Source organism: Zonotrichia albicollis, chromosome 13 (genome assembly GCF_047830755.1).
Source record: "Zonotrichia albicollis isolate bZonAlb1 chromosome 13, bZonAlb1.hap1, whole genome shotgun sequence".
NCBI lineage: Eukaryota > Metazoa > Chordata > Aves > Passeriformes > Passerellidae > Zonotrichia > Zonotrichia albicollis.
The window spans coordinates 18377690-18396722 of NC_133831.1; the positions used below are offsets into that span (position 1 = coordinate 18377690).

The 19033-nt window shown below is 40.8% G+C and overlaps 1 protein-coding gene and 1 long non-coding RNA gene across 14 annotated transcripts in view; one reads left to right on the forward strand and one right to left on the reverse strand.

The window, feature by feature from the left end:
• The window catches only part of PHKB (phosphorylase kinase regulatory subunit beta), a 67701-nt gene that overhangs the window by 47780 nt on the left and 888 nt on the right, over positions 1 to 19033 (forward strand). For 4 of the 6 annotated variants that reach the window (XM_074551169.1, XM_074551174.1, XM_074551170.1 and 1 more), the window contains 10 exons: positions 1906 to 1967; positions 2056 to 2218; positions 3004 to 3085; positions 5183 to 5240; positions 6968 to 7058; positions 8616 to 8818; positions 11421 to 11555; positions 14780 to 14909; positions 15302 to 15409; positions 16705 to 16845. In XM_074551169.1, coding sequence (XP_074407270.1) covers positions 1906 to 1967; positions 2056 to 2218; positions 3004 to 3085; positions 5183 to 5240; positions 6968 to 7058; positions 8616 to 8818; positions 11421 to 11555; positions 14780 to 14909; positions 15302 to 15409; positions 16705 to 16845 — 1173 coding nt within the window. Of the gene's footprint in view, positions 1 to 1905; positions 1968 to 2055; positions 2219 to 3003; positions 3086 to 5182; positions 5241 to 6011; positions 6103 to 6967; positions 7059 to 8615; positions 8819 to 11420; positions 11556 to 14779; positions 14910 to 15301; positions 15410 to 16704; positions 16846 to 19033 lie in introns of all 6 variants that reach the window. The other 2 variants (XM_074551171.1, XM_074551173.1) reach the window with 1 other exon arrangement.
• The window catches only part of LOC113459654 (uncharacterized), a 35097-nt gene that overhangs the window by 5228 nt on the left and 10836 nt on the right, over positions 1 to 19033 (reverse strand). For 3 of the 8 annotated variants that reach the window (XR_012582496.1, XR_003381095.2, XR_012582499.1), the window contains one exon: positions 7857 to 14361. This is a non-coding gene — a long non-coding RNA (uncharacterized LOC113459654). Of the gene's footprint in view, positions 1 to 7856; positions 18873 to 19033 lie in introns of those variants that run through there. The other 5 variants (XR_012582497.1, XR_012582495.1, XR_012582498.1 and 2 more) reach the window with 5 other exon arrangements.

Here is a 19033-nt window from a genome sequence, read left to right on the forward strand (position 1 = left end):
TAACATCTTTACTGTTTGAATGAATCTTAAAGCACAAACATTCCTTCATTAAAATGTGAAAATTACCGAGACAGGTGCTGATTTTACATACTCCTGTGTGGTAGTTAATCTGAGTTTACACCTGTTGAACTATACTTTTTTTGTAAGAGAGAAGACTAAGGACGGAGTAATAACTTCTTGTTTCCTACAAGATTATTAATTTGTAGAAGAGCTTGGGAAAGGAAATGCTTCTAGCTGGGAGGGTTTGAGATATCCTTGCTATCTTTAAGTATTTATGTATTTCTCCTGCTCACATGCAGGTCATGGAGTCTCTCCTGGTACCACTGACTCTTCCTATAGCAGATGCCATCACTGCCCATGGCAAACCTTTCATTGGGCTACAGGGCTGTTGTTCTTGTGGTTTGGTTATTTGTTCTTTAACTTTAACTGCAATGACTTTCTTGCCTTGCAAGAAAGATTTATCAGACAAGAAATTTCTCCATCCACCTGTGTCCTTATTCTAAGCACTACACTGGACAGCCATTGGGGAGTAAACTTTGCCCTCATACTCACTGACCTTCTGAAAGATTCCTTTTCCAATATAAACAGTAAGGAGTTGTTTTAAAGAGTTTAAGATGGTGACTGGTCTTTGATTTATTTGTTAGCCATTAAGTAGAGCACATGGGAAGATCCAAACAAATGCTTGAAGGCCAGTGGAGAAGGTGGTGGGTGCCTTTCCTGCTGGGCACCCTGTGCCTCTGCAGCAGCTGAGCTGCAATCTCTGTCTTACTGCACAGCTGGCATTTTATTAACAGTCTTGTTTCATTATAGGGGAGGGTGTGGCAAAAGAACAAGGGACATGTCTAATTCCTGGTGTTTTCTTGAATAATTCATTTATTCCAACAAAATATATATTGATCTTTGTCAGTTGCATTCAGCTGCTTCATTTAGGTGCACATGTTAAACATGCCTGAGAGAGAATGTGTATCTCTAATTGGTGAATGCTCTTTTTCTCCTATAAAGTATATAAAATCTGATTTAAAAATGTGTATGCTCAGAAGTTTTGTAGCTCTTTTCTGATTTTTACCTTCTTTGTCATCACATGTTCAAGCAGATGTGCAAGGCAGAGAATGAATGGCACCAGTAATAAAAGCAAAGCAGGGTTTTTATATTCTGTCATCTCACAGTGTAACAGATCAATGTTTTACTGCAACTCATGTACAATGAAAATGGAATATAAAAGTTCACAAAACACACTCAGTTTTATTTAGCTAATGAGAACAATCAAAACACTCCTAAAATGCTGTAGTACAATACATTTCCTCTGGCAGTAGATACATGGGGAATTCCTATAAATTCAGAGTGAATGAATTGTAATGACTGCATCAGATAAATGCAGCGCTGAGTTTCAGCTCTGTAATCTTTTGAGATGTATTTGTAAGCTGCATTTGATGTGCAAACTTAGGCCAGGCATGCTTGGATTAGGGAATGAGCACAGAGTGGGAATGCCCTTTGTAGTGCTTGCCTGAAACATCAGTGAGGCTGACAGGAAAACTTCCTGGCCTTCAGCCACGCCTGGAGCAATGAGCTTTGGGCTCCAGAACTGGGCACTGGGCAGGACTCTGAGGAAGAGAAATCCTCAGTCTCAGTGTTTCCATTTTGGGGTGGGCAGTGCTGGATGAAGCTGGACAGGACAAAAGAACAATGGAACGTGAGCCAAAAGGAGACAGCAGCCCCAGGAGACTTCTACTGCCTTGAGCTTTTTTTCCTCATGAAAGAGCAAAAATACTCTGAAAGCATAAAATATTTGGAACTTTAGATAAAAAAAACTTTCTCAATGGAAACCACCAGCAACATACTGAGATTAAAAGACAGCTATATAGTTATCTATATATTTAAAATTTTGTTTTCAATTTTTCATTGCAGACATTAATATCTGGAGCAGTTGTTGAACAACTTGACTTCCTAAGCATCACTGAAACAGAAGAGTAAGGCTATGTGTAAATAGTGGTGATGATTTATGTGATTATTAAAATACTTTCTGAACCATGAAGAAATTAAATACTTATTTTTCAGGGCTCCTGTATTTAAGAGTTTGGAGGAGCTGGATCTTCCAAAACATTCAAAAGTCAAGAGACAATCTAGTACTCCCAATGCTTCTGAACTTGAGCAGCAACCAGATGTAAATATTAATGACTGGAAAAACAAGTCAACATATGAGATCCTGCAGAAACTTAATGTAAGAAAACTTGGTAAAGTACATGTAACTTCATTCTTGTGAAATAAGAAATTCTGTGCTGATACGCTTTTTACAGCAGCCTGCTTAGATCAGCATATGATCAGTGTTGGGGCACAGCTAATAACATGAAATATCTGATATTCCTCTCCATGCTCAGGGAATCCTCCTCTTAATCTCATCACAGAGCTTCCTGGCCCTTCATGTAACTGTTGGCTCTCAGTTCTCCCAGGTGCCCCAATCATCCCTGGTGCCAGGTGCCCCTCTGGATCCATTTGCATGTGTCCTAAGAACAGATATTTTATTGATAAACTGCTAATCAAAAGAGACTTGAGCAGTGGGTATTTACTGGGATGGACTGGGAACTTCTTAATGGCATCAAGGGACAGTTCCAATCTGCCACTTGTTTCCTGTACCTAGAGGAAAACTACCAGTGACTGTTCTAGATCTGGTGTTGATACAAACACCCCAAGTGTTCTACTTGGTTTCCTATTTCATTACAAGCATTTCTGCTGTAAATTAAAGGACTTGAGAATGGAAAATCAGGAAACTTTTCCAACATGATTCACAGAGAAGCCTCTGCAAGCAGCAGTGACAAGGATACAGCACACACAGGGTGGAATAGTTGTAAAATCCCCTTGAAAATAAAAGAATTATACTTTTCCTTAAATTGAAAAGAAGAAAAGGCCCTTTGGTTTCACCTGAAATTTTTAATAGCTCTTCTGGCTTTGCTTCAGTGACAGTCTGAAGGCAGTTTATGGTTCTGCTGTTGCTGTTTTTTATTTAAGGACTGCAGTTGCCTGGCAAGCCAAGTGTTACTCTCCAGTATCTTGCTCAAAAGGGAAGGGCCGAATTTCATCACCAAGGAAGGTAAGAGCTCCTGCCATGGGACTGTCCTGAGGAAGCAGCTCTGTGCTCACTTGCAATGAACAGGAATAATAGCTGTGCTTGCCAGCAGTTGTGGAGCTCTTTTCTCAGCCATTTAGAGCAATTTCTGCATTAAACAGGAGATGCAGATTGATGGTGTGGTGGGGAATAAGCTGCTGGATATATGAATGCTTTTAGACTGTTTGTAGGCCAGTGCTGTATCTGGTTGTAATTTTGAATGCATAGATTAGAAAAAAAATACAGGATTTGCCCTTCAAAGAAAACAGAAACAAAAGACAAGTCTAAATGTCTGTAACAGTCTGTACTATATGAGGCTTTATACTGCATTTTTATTCTGCTTTGATGTAATCTCACTTCAGTTCACTGTATCTGTGAAGTTCTAGTTTTGTGTTACGGCTTTGTTTTAGAGCACAGGGTCTAAATTCCTGTAATGTAATTCTGAGAAGGCCACTGAGGCTTTGGGGTTTTGTGCTGCAAAGTTTGCTGTTTTGTCTTTTTTCCCAAAGATTGCTTTTTAGTTGCCTTTTTATCTATGACTACTCAGAAAAAAAGAGGGCTGTTCAAATCAAATAATATACTCTTAGTTATTCAAGCAGTGGGACTTCCCACCTCATGTTACAGAGCCCTGCTTCTTAATTTTAGTATGAGATGGCTGCTTAATGTGGAGAATTATTGACATAAGCATACATTTTATCTGCATTGCTGTGTTAAAAAGATAATAGAATCTGTAGGATATTCTGAGTTGGAAGGGACCCACAAGGATCATCATCCTTCACAGCACACCCCAGCCATCCCCCCATGTGCCTGAGAGCTTCCTGAGCTCTGGCAGGCTGGTGCTGTGCCCTGGGGAGCCTGGTCAGTGCCCAGCCACCCTCTGGGGAGGAGCCTTTTCCTGATCTCCACCTAAACCTCCCCTGCCTCAGCTCCAGCCATGGCCTCGAGTCCTGTCATTGGTCACAGAGTGAGGAGATGAGATCTGCTCCTGCCTCTCTGCTGCCCTGCTGAGGATCCTGCAGGCCCACTGAGGTCTCTCCTCAGTCCCCTCTGCTCTGGGCTCCACAAGCCAAATCACCTCATCCACTCCTCACATGGCTTCCTGCTAAATCCTTCACCATCTTCCTGTGCCCCCTTTGGATACTTTCTAATATCTTTTTATTTTTCCTCTGCTGTGGTGCCCAAAATTGCCCACAGGACTGGAAAGCCACCTCAAGGGAATAAAGCCCCTTGGCTGGTAACCCAGTGCATTGCTGCAAGTCCTGGCTGCAGTCTGCACATTAGGCCATGTGGGCTCTGCAGTGGCCTTTTGCAGCAGTCACCTGGAGTGTTGGGAGGCTTTGGGAGCTCAGGAGCTTCCTTTAGTCCTTTGTAGGTTGTGTTCTTTGCTCGAGAAACAGCAGCTCAGGGCAGATTCCCTACCCCTGTGAGCAGGCAGTGTTACCACTACAACCACTGGGTCGTGATGATGAACTTAAAACCGCTGTTGAAATCAATTAAATCCCAAAAATGTGCAGTTGTGCCTCTGGGTGCTCAGAGCTATCTTGTGCAGGCCTCTCAGTGCCATCCCATGTGGAATGGGGGTGCTGATGACCTTTTTAACCTGCACCTTGGGCTGGATGGGCTGAGTCACTGACTGAGTCCTCTGCATGGAGACTGCTGAGACTGACATTAGTACCCACCCAATCAATAAAACACAAATCTGAACACAGAGGCTGAAGAACTTTAGGTTCTGCAGTATGAGGATGTACTTTGTGATGGGGTGTACCTTTATAGGCCAAATCTATATGTAGATTAATTTTCCCCAGTGTATTGCAAGAGCAGGTGATATTATAGGTGTCTCTACAGCAGGCACAGCAAATTCAGCTGAAATCTGGTTTGGATTTTTCATAACAACATAAACTAGGAGACAGGGGACTTGATTGCATCTGAATTTTAGATGTACAGCATAATAGATAAGTGCTTTACTAAAGCAGCTTCAGAATTAACTGGTCTCATCAAACTTGCCTTATTACTATTAAATGAAAGCCTGTGCATCTTTTTTTGCTTGTGTTTTGTTTTCTTTTCTTTGTTCAATCCCTTTAGGTACTGTTGCTGAGCACATTGAAAGAATCTACAGACGAGCTGGCAGCAGAAAGCTCTGGTTTGTATACGAATACCATGTTCCTTCTGGCTTACACCAGTTTTGTTTTTTATAGAAAGTAAGGCTGGATTCTCACACACTTAAAGGGGAAAATGGCAGCTTTCCTGACAGTTGTATTGGTGCATGGCAGCCGAAGGTTGCTTTAATAGGCTTTAAAAAATGAAGAAGCAGTTTCTTACTGTTATCTTCTGAAATCCAAAACCAATACGCTGGTTTTGCACTCAGTGCTGTTGCCAATACCCAGGCCCCATTACATTGAAATCATGTGAGAAGAATGTTAATATTCTTATTTCTTACAGGGCATGGTAAAATATTGTCAATAGCTCCATGTAGGAAGGCTGGTGATAAGATATAAATCATTTAAACTGATGCACTAACTCAGATTTATTGCCCTGAAGTCATTTGCTTTGAGCCTGACTTTGACACAATAACTTTAAAAGGTTTCAGCAAGTAGGTTGATATTTACATGTTGTTTATTAATTTCTTTGCCCTGAAGCTCAGTAGAAGTTTAATTTCTTTTTATCAAAGTCAAGCCTGTCCTGAACTCAGGTCTCTCACTCTGTAACTATTCCTGACAGGTCAGTAAATATAAATTTGTTTTTTGTTTTTGTCTCTACGTACAGTTAAATGGGCCTTTGCCAATAATGAGGTAGACCCAAAATACCTTGATGGTATTTTTTGTAATTAATAAAAATCAGAAGTATTTTTAGGAACAAAATATGTAAACTTTTTTCATTTCTCTTCCCTGATTGCCATGTGACACACATATAGGTTGGTGTTGCGCTACAGTGCTGCATTTGCACAGAAATTTTCTTCTTCTATAACCCCACATATTACTACTTTACTGGTACATGGGAAACAGGTAAAGTGCCCAGAAATCTGAAGTGCAGCTCTGTGAGATTTTTTTATTTTGCTTATTTGCATTTTGATAGTATCAGCTAATGCATTTTTGAAATGCTTTGCTCTTGATCGTAAGGAGTGTGTAGCAGTTTTCACAGGAATCAACATCAACTGTTTGAGTTTTTTACTAACACCATAGAATATTACAGCTTATTCCTCATCTCTGTGAATAAATGATTCTTAGTAGCCTCAAAACCTATGCTAGAAAAGCTCAATTACAGTTCTGTTACGTTTGTATTTTGTCAGGAAATTACTATTAAATGTGTTCATATCTTTAACCACCTACTGCATACCTAGAAAAATGTGGTTCTTAGAAGTTACAGCTTGTTTTAACCTGGCAGGTGACACAAGCCTCTTCTTTTCATGCTGCACATGCAAAATATTACCTCAGCATGGAACACACAGCAAGGCTTTGGTGTTATGTGTTATACTTTCTCTTGCAAAATCTTTCTGACTCTTTTAAATAGATTTAAAAATTACCAAAGTTATTTTGCAAAATGATGAAAATGTCATAAAAGAGGAGCTGGCATTTCTTACCTGCCTTTGGTTAAGATGGTGTTGAGAAGAGAACAAGAAGCTTTTTATGGAACTGGTAGTTTAATGAGTTCTAACTAAATATATTTCTGATCCATTAACCTATATCTGAACTAAAAAATGAGAACCTACAGAAGATTGCATAAAATCTGATCCAAATTCCACTTTGTACATACTGTATGTATTCAGTGAGTTAATTTTGAGATTCTGCTGTGGCAGACTGCAGCTTTCTAGCTGAATTCATTAAACTAGCATGTGATATGTAGTGGGATTGCTCTGTTTTCTGCCCTCAGGTCTGTTGTGCGCTTCGCAGCAAGTCTTTTAGGTAAACTAGTGGACAGCCTTGCACCATCTATTACTAATGTTTTAGTTCAGGGCAAGCAGGTAAGTCTTTGCTCCTCAGAACTGCATTAAGGAATGATAACAGAAACTAAACAAATGGCTTGTTCATTTTCAAGGCCTCTGATGCTTCTTTTAAAAGTATGCAATGGCATAAAAAAAACCTTAGCAAAGAAGAGAAATCCAGAGAAAATAAATATGTGTTTAATAATTGTATTTGGAATTGAATAATAATTTTAATTAATGAAAGAATGAGACTGAAAAGACTGTTCAGCATTTGTGGAAGACAGGAAGGGGCACAATTTCTGAAATTCCTTGGGTTTAAGGTCTCTGGGGAGACCTTGGAAACCCTTCCAGTGCCCAAAGGGGCTCATAGAGCTGGAGAGGGACTTCTGACAAGGACGTGTAGAGACAGGACACGAGGGAACTGCTTTAAAATGAAATAGGGCAGGTTCAGATTAGATCTTAGGAAGAAACTCTTCCCTGTGGGAGTAGGAGGGCCTGGCACAGGCTGCCTGGAGGAGCTGTGGCTGCCCCATCCCTGGGATGTTCACGTTGGGTGGGGTTTGGAGCAGGAATGTTGTAACATGATGATCTTCAAGGTCCCTTCCCACCCAAACCTTTGTGTGATTATATCTATGTGCCCTCTTCCTTGACAAAAGTAGATGAAGTATAAAGGCATCTCTTGAGAGACTTCTTTAATGAAAATGTAATCATTTTCTGTGTGATTGAGCATAACACAACACATGGGTGGCAGCTGAGCAAAGGGTCTGTCAGCGTTTTCTGTTTCAAAGAAAGTTTGTTTTTTCCTTTCCTGAGGAGAACATTGTTTTTCTTCCCCAGCACAGTAATTTTAATTAAATTCGTGAACAGTTGCTTCTAAATAATACAAATTGAATATTTCTGTATTTTTGTGTTAAATATGTGTATGTGTATACCTGCTTATATGCAATGTTGTTGTCTTACTCCAGACTGAGGTCTGGGTTTGTGCTTCTGGTGCTGCTCAGCTGTAGAGGAGGTCACACCTGCATGCAGCAGAATTTGAGGCTATTGGCAACTTTTTAACCTAACATCCCTTCCTTGATCTTTATTACAGCAGAAAAACTAGTGTTGCTGTCTTAATGACAGTAGGTTAAAAACAAAACAGAATTCTAATAAAATCCTTTTTTGTGGTTAAACAATCTGGTACCAGCAATATATTTTCTTAAAATTAAGGCTGTAACTTTTAGCATGCTAGTAGAAAGAAGAAAACAAAACTGTAAATTTAATTCTGAATTTTAATTGAGTTCTACAGCTGAAATGTATGAAATTATATAACTGTCTAAACCTAATGTACAGTCCTGATTATAACCTGATTATAAAGCAGTGGTCTTGTATTTTTATTTTAATTTGGAAAAATAGATTCCATATTCACTGTGGTTGTTATTGAAGTTTATTACTTCCAATAGCAACCAATTAACAGTATTAACAAGCATCAGCCATTGACATAAAATCACCCTTGCATTGTGAAACTTTTAACAAGCAAAGGAGAGTTGAGTTTGTGAATTGCTTTGCAGTGCTGCTGTTGCAGCCCCAGCCTGTGAACGGTTTCCTGTGCCGCAGGTGACGCTGGGAGCGTTTGGCCAGGAGGAAGCCGTTATCTCCAACCCCTTATCACCCGCCGTCATTAAGGACATGATCTACGATAAACGCCGGCTGCAGGACGAGAGAGAGGCTGTGCTGCAGCAGGAGCTGGTCATCCACATTGGCTGGATCATCTCCAACTCCCCAGAACTCTTCAGTGGGATGCTGAAGATACGGATTGGGTCAGTAAAGCAGGGGAATGGAGACTTCAGAGAGCCACAAACCTGAGTCAAGGTTCAACCATCATCTAAATGAGCCTTGCTTGGTCTTATCCTATGCAAGCTGTTACAGCTCCAGAGCTCAGTCCCCAAGGGGACTGGGTGCCAGAAGCCAGCTCGCTCTCAGACCAAGGCCGCGGGTCAGCCCCTAGCAAGCAGGGAGATATTCAGCTCTTAGTGATCAGGCAGCTCTTGTGATTTCAGCTTTGCTTGCTAGGTAGCTTTTCCCTTGGCCTAAGGCTCCAGCAGACGGTAGAGAGAGGAGAAGCAGAAGACGCTGGCTGTTCCACGAGTGTGGCTTTATTGTAGGGGTCTGTGAAGGGTCTCAGCTCTTCTTCTTCCGAGTTAGTAGGGGTACAGTGTGCTACTTTTATACCCTTGGCCTGGATCCAATCCTGACCAATGGCAAAGGTGTTAGAGTGACCATAAGTGACCAATGGTAGGGTTTAACACAATATTGCCTTACATGGCTATAGGGATAAGGTACAAGGCGGATGTCCCTGGAGACAGGAAACTTCTTTGCTGCTGTGTCAGCATTCTATTCTCCAAGGGGCCCTGGCTAAACCTGAGGGGTTTACTACAATCATCTACCTCCCAGCTGTTCTCTTTTGTTCTTTGACAAGGTGACCTACAGACAGGCTGTGCTGGAGTGCTGTCACATTCCATGTATCTGCACTTACTTTGCTACCCACAGAAGTTAATTATTTTTTTCACATTTAGGAAGAGACATGCATTTGAATAAGCACTTCTTTGAAGAGGCCAGGTGCTACTGACTGAGATTTACTGAATCACTGAGCATGCTTTAGAATCAGCATCTTCCATATTTTTTTCCATAGAGAAAAATACAGCATTTCAGCAGTGGAGGTAGATACCAGCAGCCTTTTTTCTAGCATACAAGATTCATATTTCTTCTTTAGCAGTACATTCCAGTCATCATAAAACAAAAAATTGCCTGTATTACATTTAACTGGAAGTATCCTTTTGCACTTAAATGCTTTTCTGTCCCCTCCACAGATCCATGTTACTCCTCTTTCCTCCCCTTCCTTATTCTCTGTAGCTAATCCTTTTTGCAATTTTTTTTTCTTTCTCCCAAGGTTAATGCTAGAGATTCAATTTCCTTTATTTCAGTGTTATCACCCACTCCAGTGAGCAAAATTAACCTTCTCACAGAAATGCCGTTCCAGTTTGATAATGATTTGATTTAGTGTCTTGTTATTGATTTGTTTTCAGGGTTTCATGTTGAAATAGATCAAGTTTCTGACAGCCCTATTACTGTAAAAACTCCCAGCCAAGTGACTTGAATTCACCTCTTATCAGTGAAGAGCTCAGCAGAAGGTCCACCTTTGACTTTGGTGTGGTTTGCAGGCCACTGCAAAGGGAAAACACCAGTGAGGGACTGACACACAGACACAGCTGAGGCACGAGGGGGAAAGAACTCCTGAGCCAGCTGTGTTGTTCATCTCAGTAACAAGAGAAGGGCTCATCACCTGCTAAATTAAATGAAAGTAGCGTGTTCTGCAAATGTAATGGACCTCAATACTCCCTGGTATCTTGCACCTGCATTCCACAGTCCTGGAAACCTCAGATGTAATCAACACTGCATCAGCTGGCCAGGCATCTCCAAATTGTGTGTAGTTCCTAAGAACTCCCTAGGAAGGAGTGTGGCTTGACTTATGTAAGCAGAAACATTCTGCACCTGGGTAGCTGAACAGGTAAATGACCATGGAATGTGGGGCCTGAATCTCTCACTGCATTTGGAGATAAACACAGAAAGGCTCTGATGTACCCAAGCCTTGATCAGCTGTTAAGGTCTGTTTGAAGAAAAGCTAGTTCAGTTTCCTTTTGCTAGGAATGCCTGCTGGAACTGAACCAGTGGAGAGGGTAAGAGCTGAGCTCTGTGCTTATCTGCCTTCTGATGTACCCTGTTTCATCTTTGATATTGCATCAGAGGTGAAGCACTGCTTTTACATAATGTGCACAATAAAACTCAGCATTTTCCTTCAACACTTTGCCAAGTTCTGCCCCTCTGATACCTCAGGCTAAAAATCTTCGCTGTTGCTATATTTTTATTGAATCAAATTTTTTTTCAAAAAGGAGCAGAAAAAGAAAGTGTGATAGATTGCAAAATTGAATTTCAAAGGCTAAAACTAGAAATAAGCCCCGAAGTCTTGGTAAATGTAAAATATTGTAAATTTTATGGCTTTTTAAAACTCATCAGCAAAATGCATATATAGGCAGAGCATAATTCTGAATAGGAATTTTAACATCAAAAGGCAGGTAAATGTTGGTTTTAATGAACATGGAATACAGGGAATGTAGTCCAATCAATCTTCTCTATGGAAAACATGGTCCACAACGCATTTCTTAATTGCACTATCCCTTTCAGCTTGTATCATGTTCCAATCAAACAGGAAGAGTAGGAGAATATTTGTCTGATATTTTATGCAAGTCCTGACAGCCAAATAGCAGGATTGTGTGGAATTCTTAGGAGCTGTTTTATTAGACTAATTTTTCCTATTTGGAAACTTTGTATTTAATGACAAACTCTATTCCTCTCCCTGTGCAGATGGATTATCCATGCTATGAAGTATGAGCTGCAGATCAGGGCTGGGGAGATGCCAGCCAAGGACCTGTACCAGATGTCCCCCAGCGAGGTGAAGCAGCTCCTGCTGGACATTCTGCAGCCCCAGCAGCCGGGCAGGTAACGGGGGCTCAGCTGGGGCTCCTCAGCTCATCCACTCATGTTCAAGTGCATTTCATTCCTCAGCTGCTCTGTGTGCACCTGAAATCACCAGGCATCTGTAATCATCTGTCATTTTTAAAGGGAAGATAGCAAAAAAGCACTTTTTCATTCTTTCACATGGGCCCAGGTTATAGAATTGTTTCTTTTCTATTGCATATTCCCTTTTCAGCTTTATCTTTGTGGAAATCTCTTTACTGCCAGAGAATAGAGATCTGTCTGCTATAATGTGAACTGTTACACTCTTTGATGTGGGAAAAGAATCCAAAAATTACCCAGTACCTTGACTTAGGTGACTTGGAGGAACAGTTTATCTGTTCAGTGCCTGCTTTCTTCTAGATTATTATATGAGTAAGAGCAGATGTTCTCTAGAATTCTTAAAAGACAGTGGTACTGCCTGAAAGTTGGAATCTTTTCTCCAAGCTGTAACCAGCTGCAAAAAGAACATTCATTGTGATACCAGGTATGCAAGACAAAAGTTAGAATTGCAATATTTCCACTTAACTTTATTGATAAGAGTGAAGTCAAAACTTTTCCTCTTGGTTTTACTTCTGGTTAAATTAAACTTTGGCACATAATATTGCTGATAATTTCCATAGTCCTTGACTGAATGGGTGATGGGCTTTTCCTCTCAACAAAGAGGAATTACAGCACACTTCCTGCTGTTTATGTTCCTGCTTCATTGAAAACACACCTGTGTCTGTCCCAGTCTGTAATCCCTGAGAAAGGAGCTCCTTCAGTCACTGCCTCATCTCAGTGCCACGGGCTCTGTTCTGCAGCTCCCAGGTGCTTTGCAGAGCCTTGGCTGTGCTGAGCAGCCCTTGCTGCTGCCTCTGCTCGTGTTGGTGCTGCCACAGTCCTGTGGAGCCACAGCAGAGCCTTTTGCAGCATTCTCCATTCAGTGTTAATGCTCTTTAGGAAGCCCTTGCTCAGTCTCAGTAAGGAATTCAAGCACCACCTTTTGTCACAGATTTTACCTGCACTCCACAGCAGCTGCTGCTTTTGATGCCTGTAACACACAGGGTAGGTCACTGAAGGGCACTGGCTTGAGTTTCTGAGCCTGAGGATTCTTTGTTGGGTTATCTGAGTACAAAAACTCACCAGCATATCCTTCAAATCTTTCAATCTTCTGACTGCTTTTCTAACTTCTTCCTGTACAGTATTGCTAACTCGTTTTTCCTTGCCCATTAGTGACTTGTTTTTACAAGTTTTCTTCCTGACAGGAAATACAGAATACTCCTTTTCTTTTTCCTCCTCCTTTTTTTTTTTCTTTTTGAGGACAGTTTTTCCTACTCTTGTGATGTTTTTAGGAAAAAAAAAAATCTCTGGTAATGTGGTACCATAGCTCACTGCCAATTAATTTGTCATACAGAAAGGGCTAGTGGTCTATTTACCTCCCTAACAGTCTCTCCACAACTAACCTCTCTCCAAGTTTTCACAGAAGACATTTTTGCAGCACAGACTCCACAGATTACACTTTTTAATCTATTTATGTGGCTCACAAGAGTGCAAGAAACTCTTTTTAAACAGAGCATTGTTCTTTTAATGGTCCAAACAGTTCTGAAACTCACTTTGCTTATTCAGTTTGCAAGACTCTCTTCCTGACCCTATAATGTAGGTGGGTCAGAGCATTTTTGACATCTTCAAATTCTTCTTTTTTTGTATTAAGAAAACAACTTGTTATTTTTAATACACCACTGGTCTTTTTGCTTTTATGGAAGCTTTCTTATCCTAATCCAAGGACAGAGCTGTACAGAGAATAAGATGAAACTGCCATAGTAGACACAACTATTTGGTAGTTTAGTGTTTAATTGAGAGGTGATTTATGAGAAATTTTTTCTTACCTTGCCATGTTTATCCAATACAGTTATACAGGGAAAGAGCCCACATTGCATGTTGGCTTAGCTCTGGCTTTATAGGGTTAACTTTAAACATCTCCTTTGTTCTCAGAAAGTGTATCCCAATTACCTAGAGCTCAAACCTGCTCAGAAAATGCACCACCTAGTGATAATTTTTTCCATTTTATTCTTAAAAAAAAAAAAAAAAAAAAACCACAGAAAAAAACCTAAACCAGCACATTGTCTACTTTGTCTTGTGGTGTAGCTGGGACTGAACTACACTAAGAAACTTAACTGTAAAACCATGCATGCAGCTGTCAGAATTAGTGTTTTCTTTACTGGTTGTATCTCAGGAGGAATTCTCACAATTTCTCCAGTATTTAATAAGAGTTTTTTAATGCAAGATATTTTAGCAATTTCATCCAGCACACTGGTGTCTGCAGGAACCGATAATTTTATAGACAAGTGTTTTTATTCTAAGCATGTCATGTTAATCTCCCAGTACATATGGAGCAAAAGCTAAACCCCCAAGGTTATTAGTGCTGAATTCATTTGAGCCAGGCTGAGAAAGGTCTGCAAAACAACATTGTTCAAGTTGACCAGGGAATTTCCCTTTTTTTTTTTTTTTTCCAAGCAGCCTACCAGAACCAGATCTCAGAAAGGCAGGAGGCATGTTGCAAAGCAGGGATTTAATTGTAGTTTTTCTAAAAAATAATGTGTATTGATTTTTCTTCTTAAAATTCAAAAAGCATCTAAGGACTAATTCACTTGAGAAAGTCCTCTCTATCAAATACATTCAGGACAGCCACACAAGACTTAAATTTACCTGGTGAATCCAGTAATTAATTCATACCCATGGATGCCAGTTCTTCAAGTTCCACTGCTGGTGTTTTAAACATTTTGGCTAAAGCTTCATTCCTGTAGTAACGCTGAGAAGAAAAAATAGGAAAATTAAATTCCATACTTGATAGCATAAGTAAAAAAGAAAAAAGCTGGTATACTTCTGAAGGCAAACAGGACTTGTGATTCATGAAGATGTGAATCAGTTTGCTCAAAGCCTTAGTTTTACAAAACCATTCTGTTGAATCTTCTCAATTTGCAGACCACTTGTTTTCTGCAGACCATCAGGAAAAACCCCTGCCCTCAACAATTCTGCTGCAATGCATTTTTCTTATTTGATCAGACGTTATGAATTTGATCTGTTACTGGGTGGATTTCAGAGCTGCTGCTCCTTGTGCAGCGCCAGGGGTGCCCCTGTGCTCTGTGCATGCTGAGCCCTGTGCTGTGTCCTGCTCAGCTGCAGGCTGGGAGTGCAGCTGTGCTGAGCTGTCCCTGCTGTGTCCCCAGGAGCTGGCTGAACAGGAGGCAGCTGGACGGCTCCCTGAACAGAACTCCCGCCGGATTCTACGACCGCGTGTGGCAGATCCTGGAGAGAACCCCCAACGGCCTCATCGTGGCAGGGAGGTTCCTGCCCCAGGTAACCCCACACAGCCTCAGCCCCTGCTCTTCCACCTGCCCAGCCATGGTCAAACACCTTGTCACTAATGGCTATTTGTGCCATCATGTTTTACTTAGAGTAACTTGTTCATTGGGGAAAAAAATCCAGGTTTTTCTGTTTCATTAGGAGTAAAATACAATTGGAATGGAATGAAAGCAAATAATTTTTATTAAAGCACATTTATAAAACTGTAAGTGTAGAAGATTCTTTCCAAGTCATGAACTCTGAAATCTGCTCCCTTTTTGATCCTACAAAAAGGTTATTATTTCTTAGTTGAATATTATTTGTTCAGCAAGCCAGTAGGCTCTGCCTGGGGGTGGCTTTGATTTAATGCATGTGGTCTTTTAATAAAAGTATGGTTTGTTTTTCAGCAACCAACCTTATCGGATATGACGATGTATGAAATGAACTTTTCCCTCCTAGTTGAAGATATGCTGCAGAACATTGACCAGCCTCAATACAGGCAGATCATTGTGGAGGTCTGTGGCCAATAATCACTGACATTTTATACTGTGCATTAGTATGTTACAGCCTAAAACAAAAAAATAACCTAGACTCAAATATCTGAAGAAACAGGATTTTCCATAGAAACACTTAGTTCAGAGGTTTTGATGATTAAACAGGTTCCTGTTACATGTTCAGAACAGAGTGAGTTCATGGTGTTCTTCCCCTTCAGCAAATATTAATGACACTAGCAATACAATTAGGTCAGAGGAGGTAAAAATCTAATAATTCCAGAGTAGCTTTCCTTCAAGTCCTTAGCCTGTGCCTTTTCCTAACAATTTCCCAGATCTAAGGAAAACTGAAATAAAATAACCAGCTTGCCCCCTGAACGATTCTTCTTTCCCTTTGTGCTGAGGCTGCCTAGTGAGCAGCTTTGCACTACTGAGTCAGCCACCTTCCCATTTCCTTGTGTTCCCCATCCTCACAGGAGGGCAGGAGGCTGTTCAGATCCTTCCCCCAGTGCTGTTCAAATCCTTCCCCCAGTGCTGTTCAAATCCTTCCCCCAGTGCACGCAAGGTTTGCCTTTGGAACAGCTGAGGAGCACTGCACTGCTGGTACTGGTACCTTCAGCAGCACTCACTGTTGGTGCCCAGGTCTGTGCCCCTCACAGGAACATCCCACCCCAAACTCTGCCTCAGCTCGTGCTCAGCCTGCTTGCTGGAGCACCCCCAGTTTCTGCTAACAGATAACAGAATTCCCAAACCCATGGTGACCAGTGCAGACTCCACTGCTTGCCTGCAGGTGTTACAACACTCTTCATGTTCACCTTCCTATTTTAAACCCTTTTCAGATGTAAGTAACATCAGTTCTGATGAGCTGAGGCTTTACTGCTGGCTGTTCTCTTTGGTTTTGATAAACTTTGTCATAACAGAATTTTAGCATCTGTGATTGTGCCTCAGAACACCAAATGCTGAGGTTCAGTGTTTGCTGCCTTTCACTCTCTCCACAGGATTTGTGCAGGCACAGAGTGAACTGAATAAAATGGAAAATAACTTCCCTGGCTCCCAGCCAAGCTGGATGTTAATGTCCATCATTTGCACCATGCCCTTGCCCAGGCAGTCACCAGCAATTGTAACCTTTGCTAAAAGCCTGCTTTTCCAGTGATTCTTTTATCCAAGTCAGGATTCTATTATCTGTGCATTATTACCTATGCCATTATTAAATGGCTTCCTGCTTGAAAGAGGCATATGCAATTACTAACAGTGCTATTATGTAACTTGAATTTTAAAAAATGAAATTTAAAGCCTTACAATCTTTTTCTGCCTTCTAGTTGCTGATGGTTATATCTGTTATTCTGGAGAGAAATCCTGAGCTAGAGTTCCAGGACAAAGTGGACTTGGACAAGGTGGTGCAAGAAGCATTTCATGACTTTCAGAAAGATCACAGCAGTCCAAAGGGAGCTGAAAATCAAGTGAGTAAAATATTGCTGTCTTACCAAATTTACCATTCTTATTGAAGTTACTTCTAAATGTTAATTCTGTGCAGTTCAGAGTAAAAAGCAATTGACAGAAGTTCAGAATGGAACACAAATAAGAAATTAATATACCCAAGTGCTGCCTAGGTCTGCAAAGAGCCTCTAAGCAGAGATGAAAGAGGTGCACTTTATTGCTGAGTTGTAAATTCAAAATGCTACAGTAAGGAGAATACTCTGTGTTCCATGGCTCTGAAATGGGACTAGCAGGGAGCTGGGAGAGTTCTCCTCAAAGGGGAAAGGATTCATTAAGGAGGGGCACTAAAACTGAGAAGAGTTAAAAATAACAAAGGAAACTAAAGTTCAGCAAGGAAGTGTGAACTTAGGATCTTATGAACACAGAGACTAAGAAAACTTTAATAACAAAGAATTCATATTGACAGTATTAAAGTAAGAACTTGAGATACAGAACTGTTCTTAGTTACTGATTTTTCTGTTAGATTTGCATTCATGAACTGGCAAAAGTTTGGCTAAAATTCAAATAAAGGAATAAATGCTTTTAATATTTTCTTCACTAGAATTATAGGTTTTATGCTTTAAAGATCTCTGGATAGTCTCACTACAAGTTTTGGTGCCTCAAAGCTCTGAAATTCTGTAATAAAGCCAGGTTTATTGGCCTGGTAGAAGGAGGAGATGAGAGTAGAACAGTGGGAACAGTCCCAGAGCTACTGAGGATGATCCTCCTCACTGCAGCTGGCATTTTATTGTGGACAATATATTTGAAGTTGTCTATGCTAGCTCTGAAGGATGTATTGATTCATAACATTGACATGCAGCAGCCCTTCCTCTTGCTGAATTTTTATATCCTTTAAAAGATGAGGAAGGATGTGCTGCTTAAGGGCTCTTTCAAATGTTTCAATGCTCACTCTTGTGCCACTGATTTTTTGTACTAAGATTTGAAAGCCAGGCCGATAGGCAGCCCCAGCAGTGTGTCAATCTGCACAAGGCCTTTGTTTAGAAAAGAACAATTTCCTAGAAGTGATGATCCTTTTGGTCCATGTTGGAGGGCAGTGACTCTGTGGCCATCATACACCCAAATGGCTCTCAAGTGCCAGCTCCACACAGCACCTGGAATTTGGAATTTGCTGCTGACTTTTGTGACAAGCTGCAAATCCCCAATGGCTACAAACAGAAAGGGAAATTCCATGCAAACCTCAGTTTTTACTGGTGCTGCCCTGGCCTCTGTTGAACTGATAAATTTTTTTTCTCCAAGCCCAGACTCACTTACAGTAATGCCTTTTTGTCTCTTAGAAAGAGCCCCCAGTTCAGAGCTTGGAGTAATATTTAAGATTGTTGTTGGAAATTCAGCTCCTTGCATTAAAGTTTTCTGGCACCTGGCTCTCCCATATTCCCAGGTGGATCCCTGCTGGCAGTCAGTAGCTGTAACCCTGTCTGGGATTGTTCTTAGGGTGCTGCCTCAAGGTTTCCTAACACTGCTAAAAACTCCTGATCTCTCTCAACTATGGTCTTCCCTTCAATGGATTTGCAAATACTTTGAACTTTGTTGATTCCCTGTTAACATGTAATAAATATCCAAAGTATTTATTCTAGTAAGTTCAGACACACCCTAAAACTACAGAAGTTTTATTATTTTCTCCACACAATCTCTGCCCTTGATTTAATAAAAGTAACCAATTTCCTGAATTAAGGCATTAAACCTTTTTTAGAGCAGCTAATACATAATTTGAGAGTAAGCAGGTGTTTTAATGTCACTGACTGAGAAAAACAGGTGTTCAGTGAAGGACACCTATTTTGGTGATCTGATTAATGAATGAGTTCATGTGCTACCTGTGGTTTGGATCTTGGATTCTTTCCTTCTGAATAAATCTTCAGTCAGTTTACACCTCATGTACACCCAAGGCCCTGGCTCACCATTCCACCACACAGCTGCATGTTTCAGCAGAGCAGTTGTTCTCTGACAGCTCTGACATTTTCAGAAATGCTAAGAAGGTGGAATCTGTGCAGTCCTGGAAAACTCAGTGAGGAAGGAGAAGCAGGTAAGTACATATGGGAGATTTCTGAAAATTGAGCAGAATTATTCTCTAGTTTTAGAGTCCAAAAAGCACATTTGCATTTTGAACATATCTGATGTTGCTCTGGTTTGCCTGTGTGTGGCTGCTTTGCACAT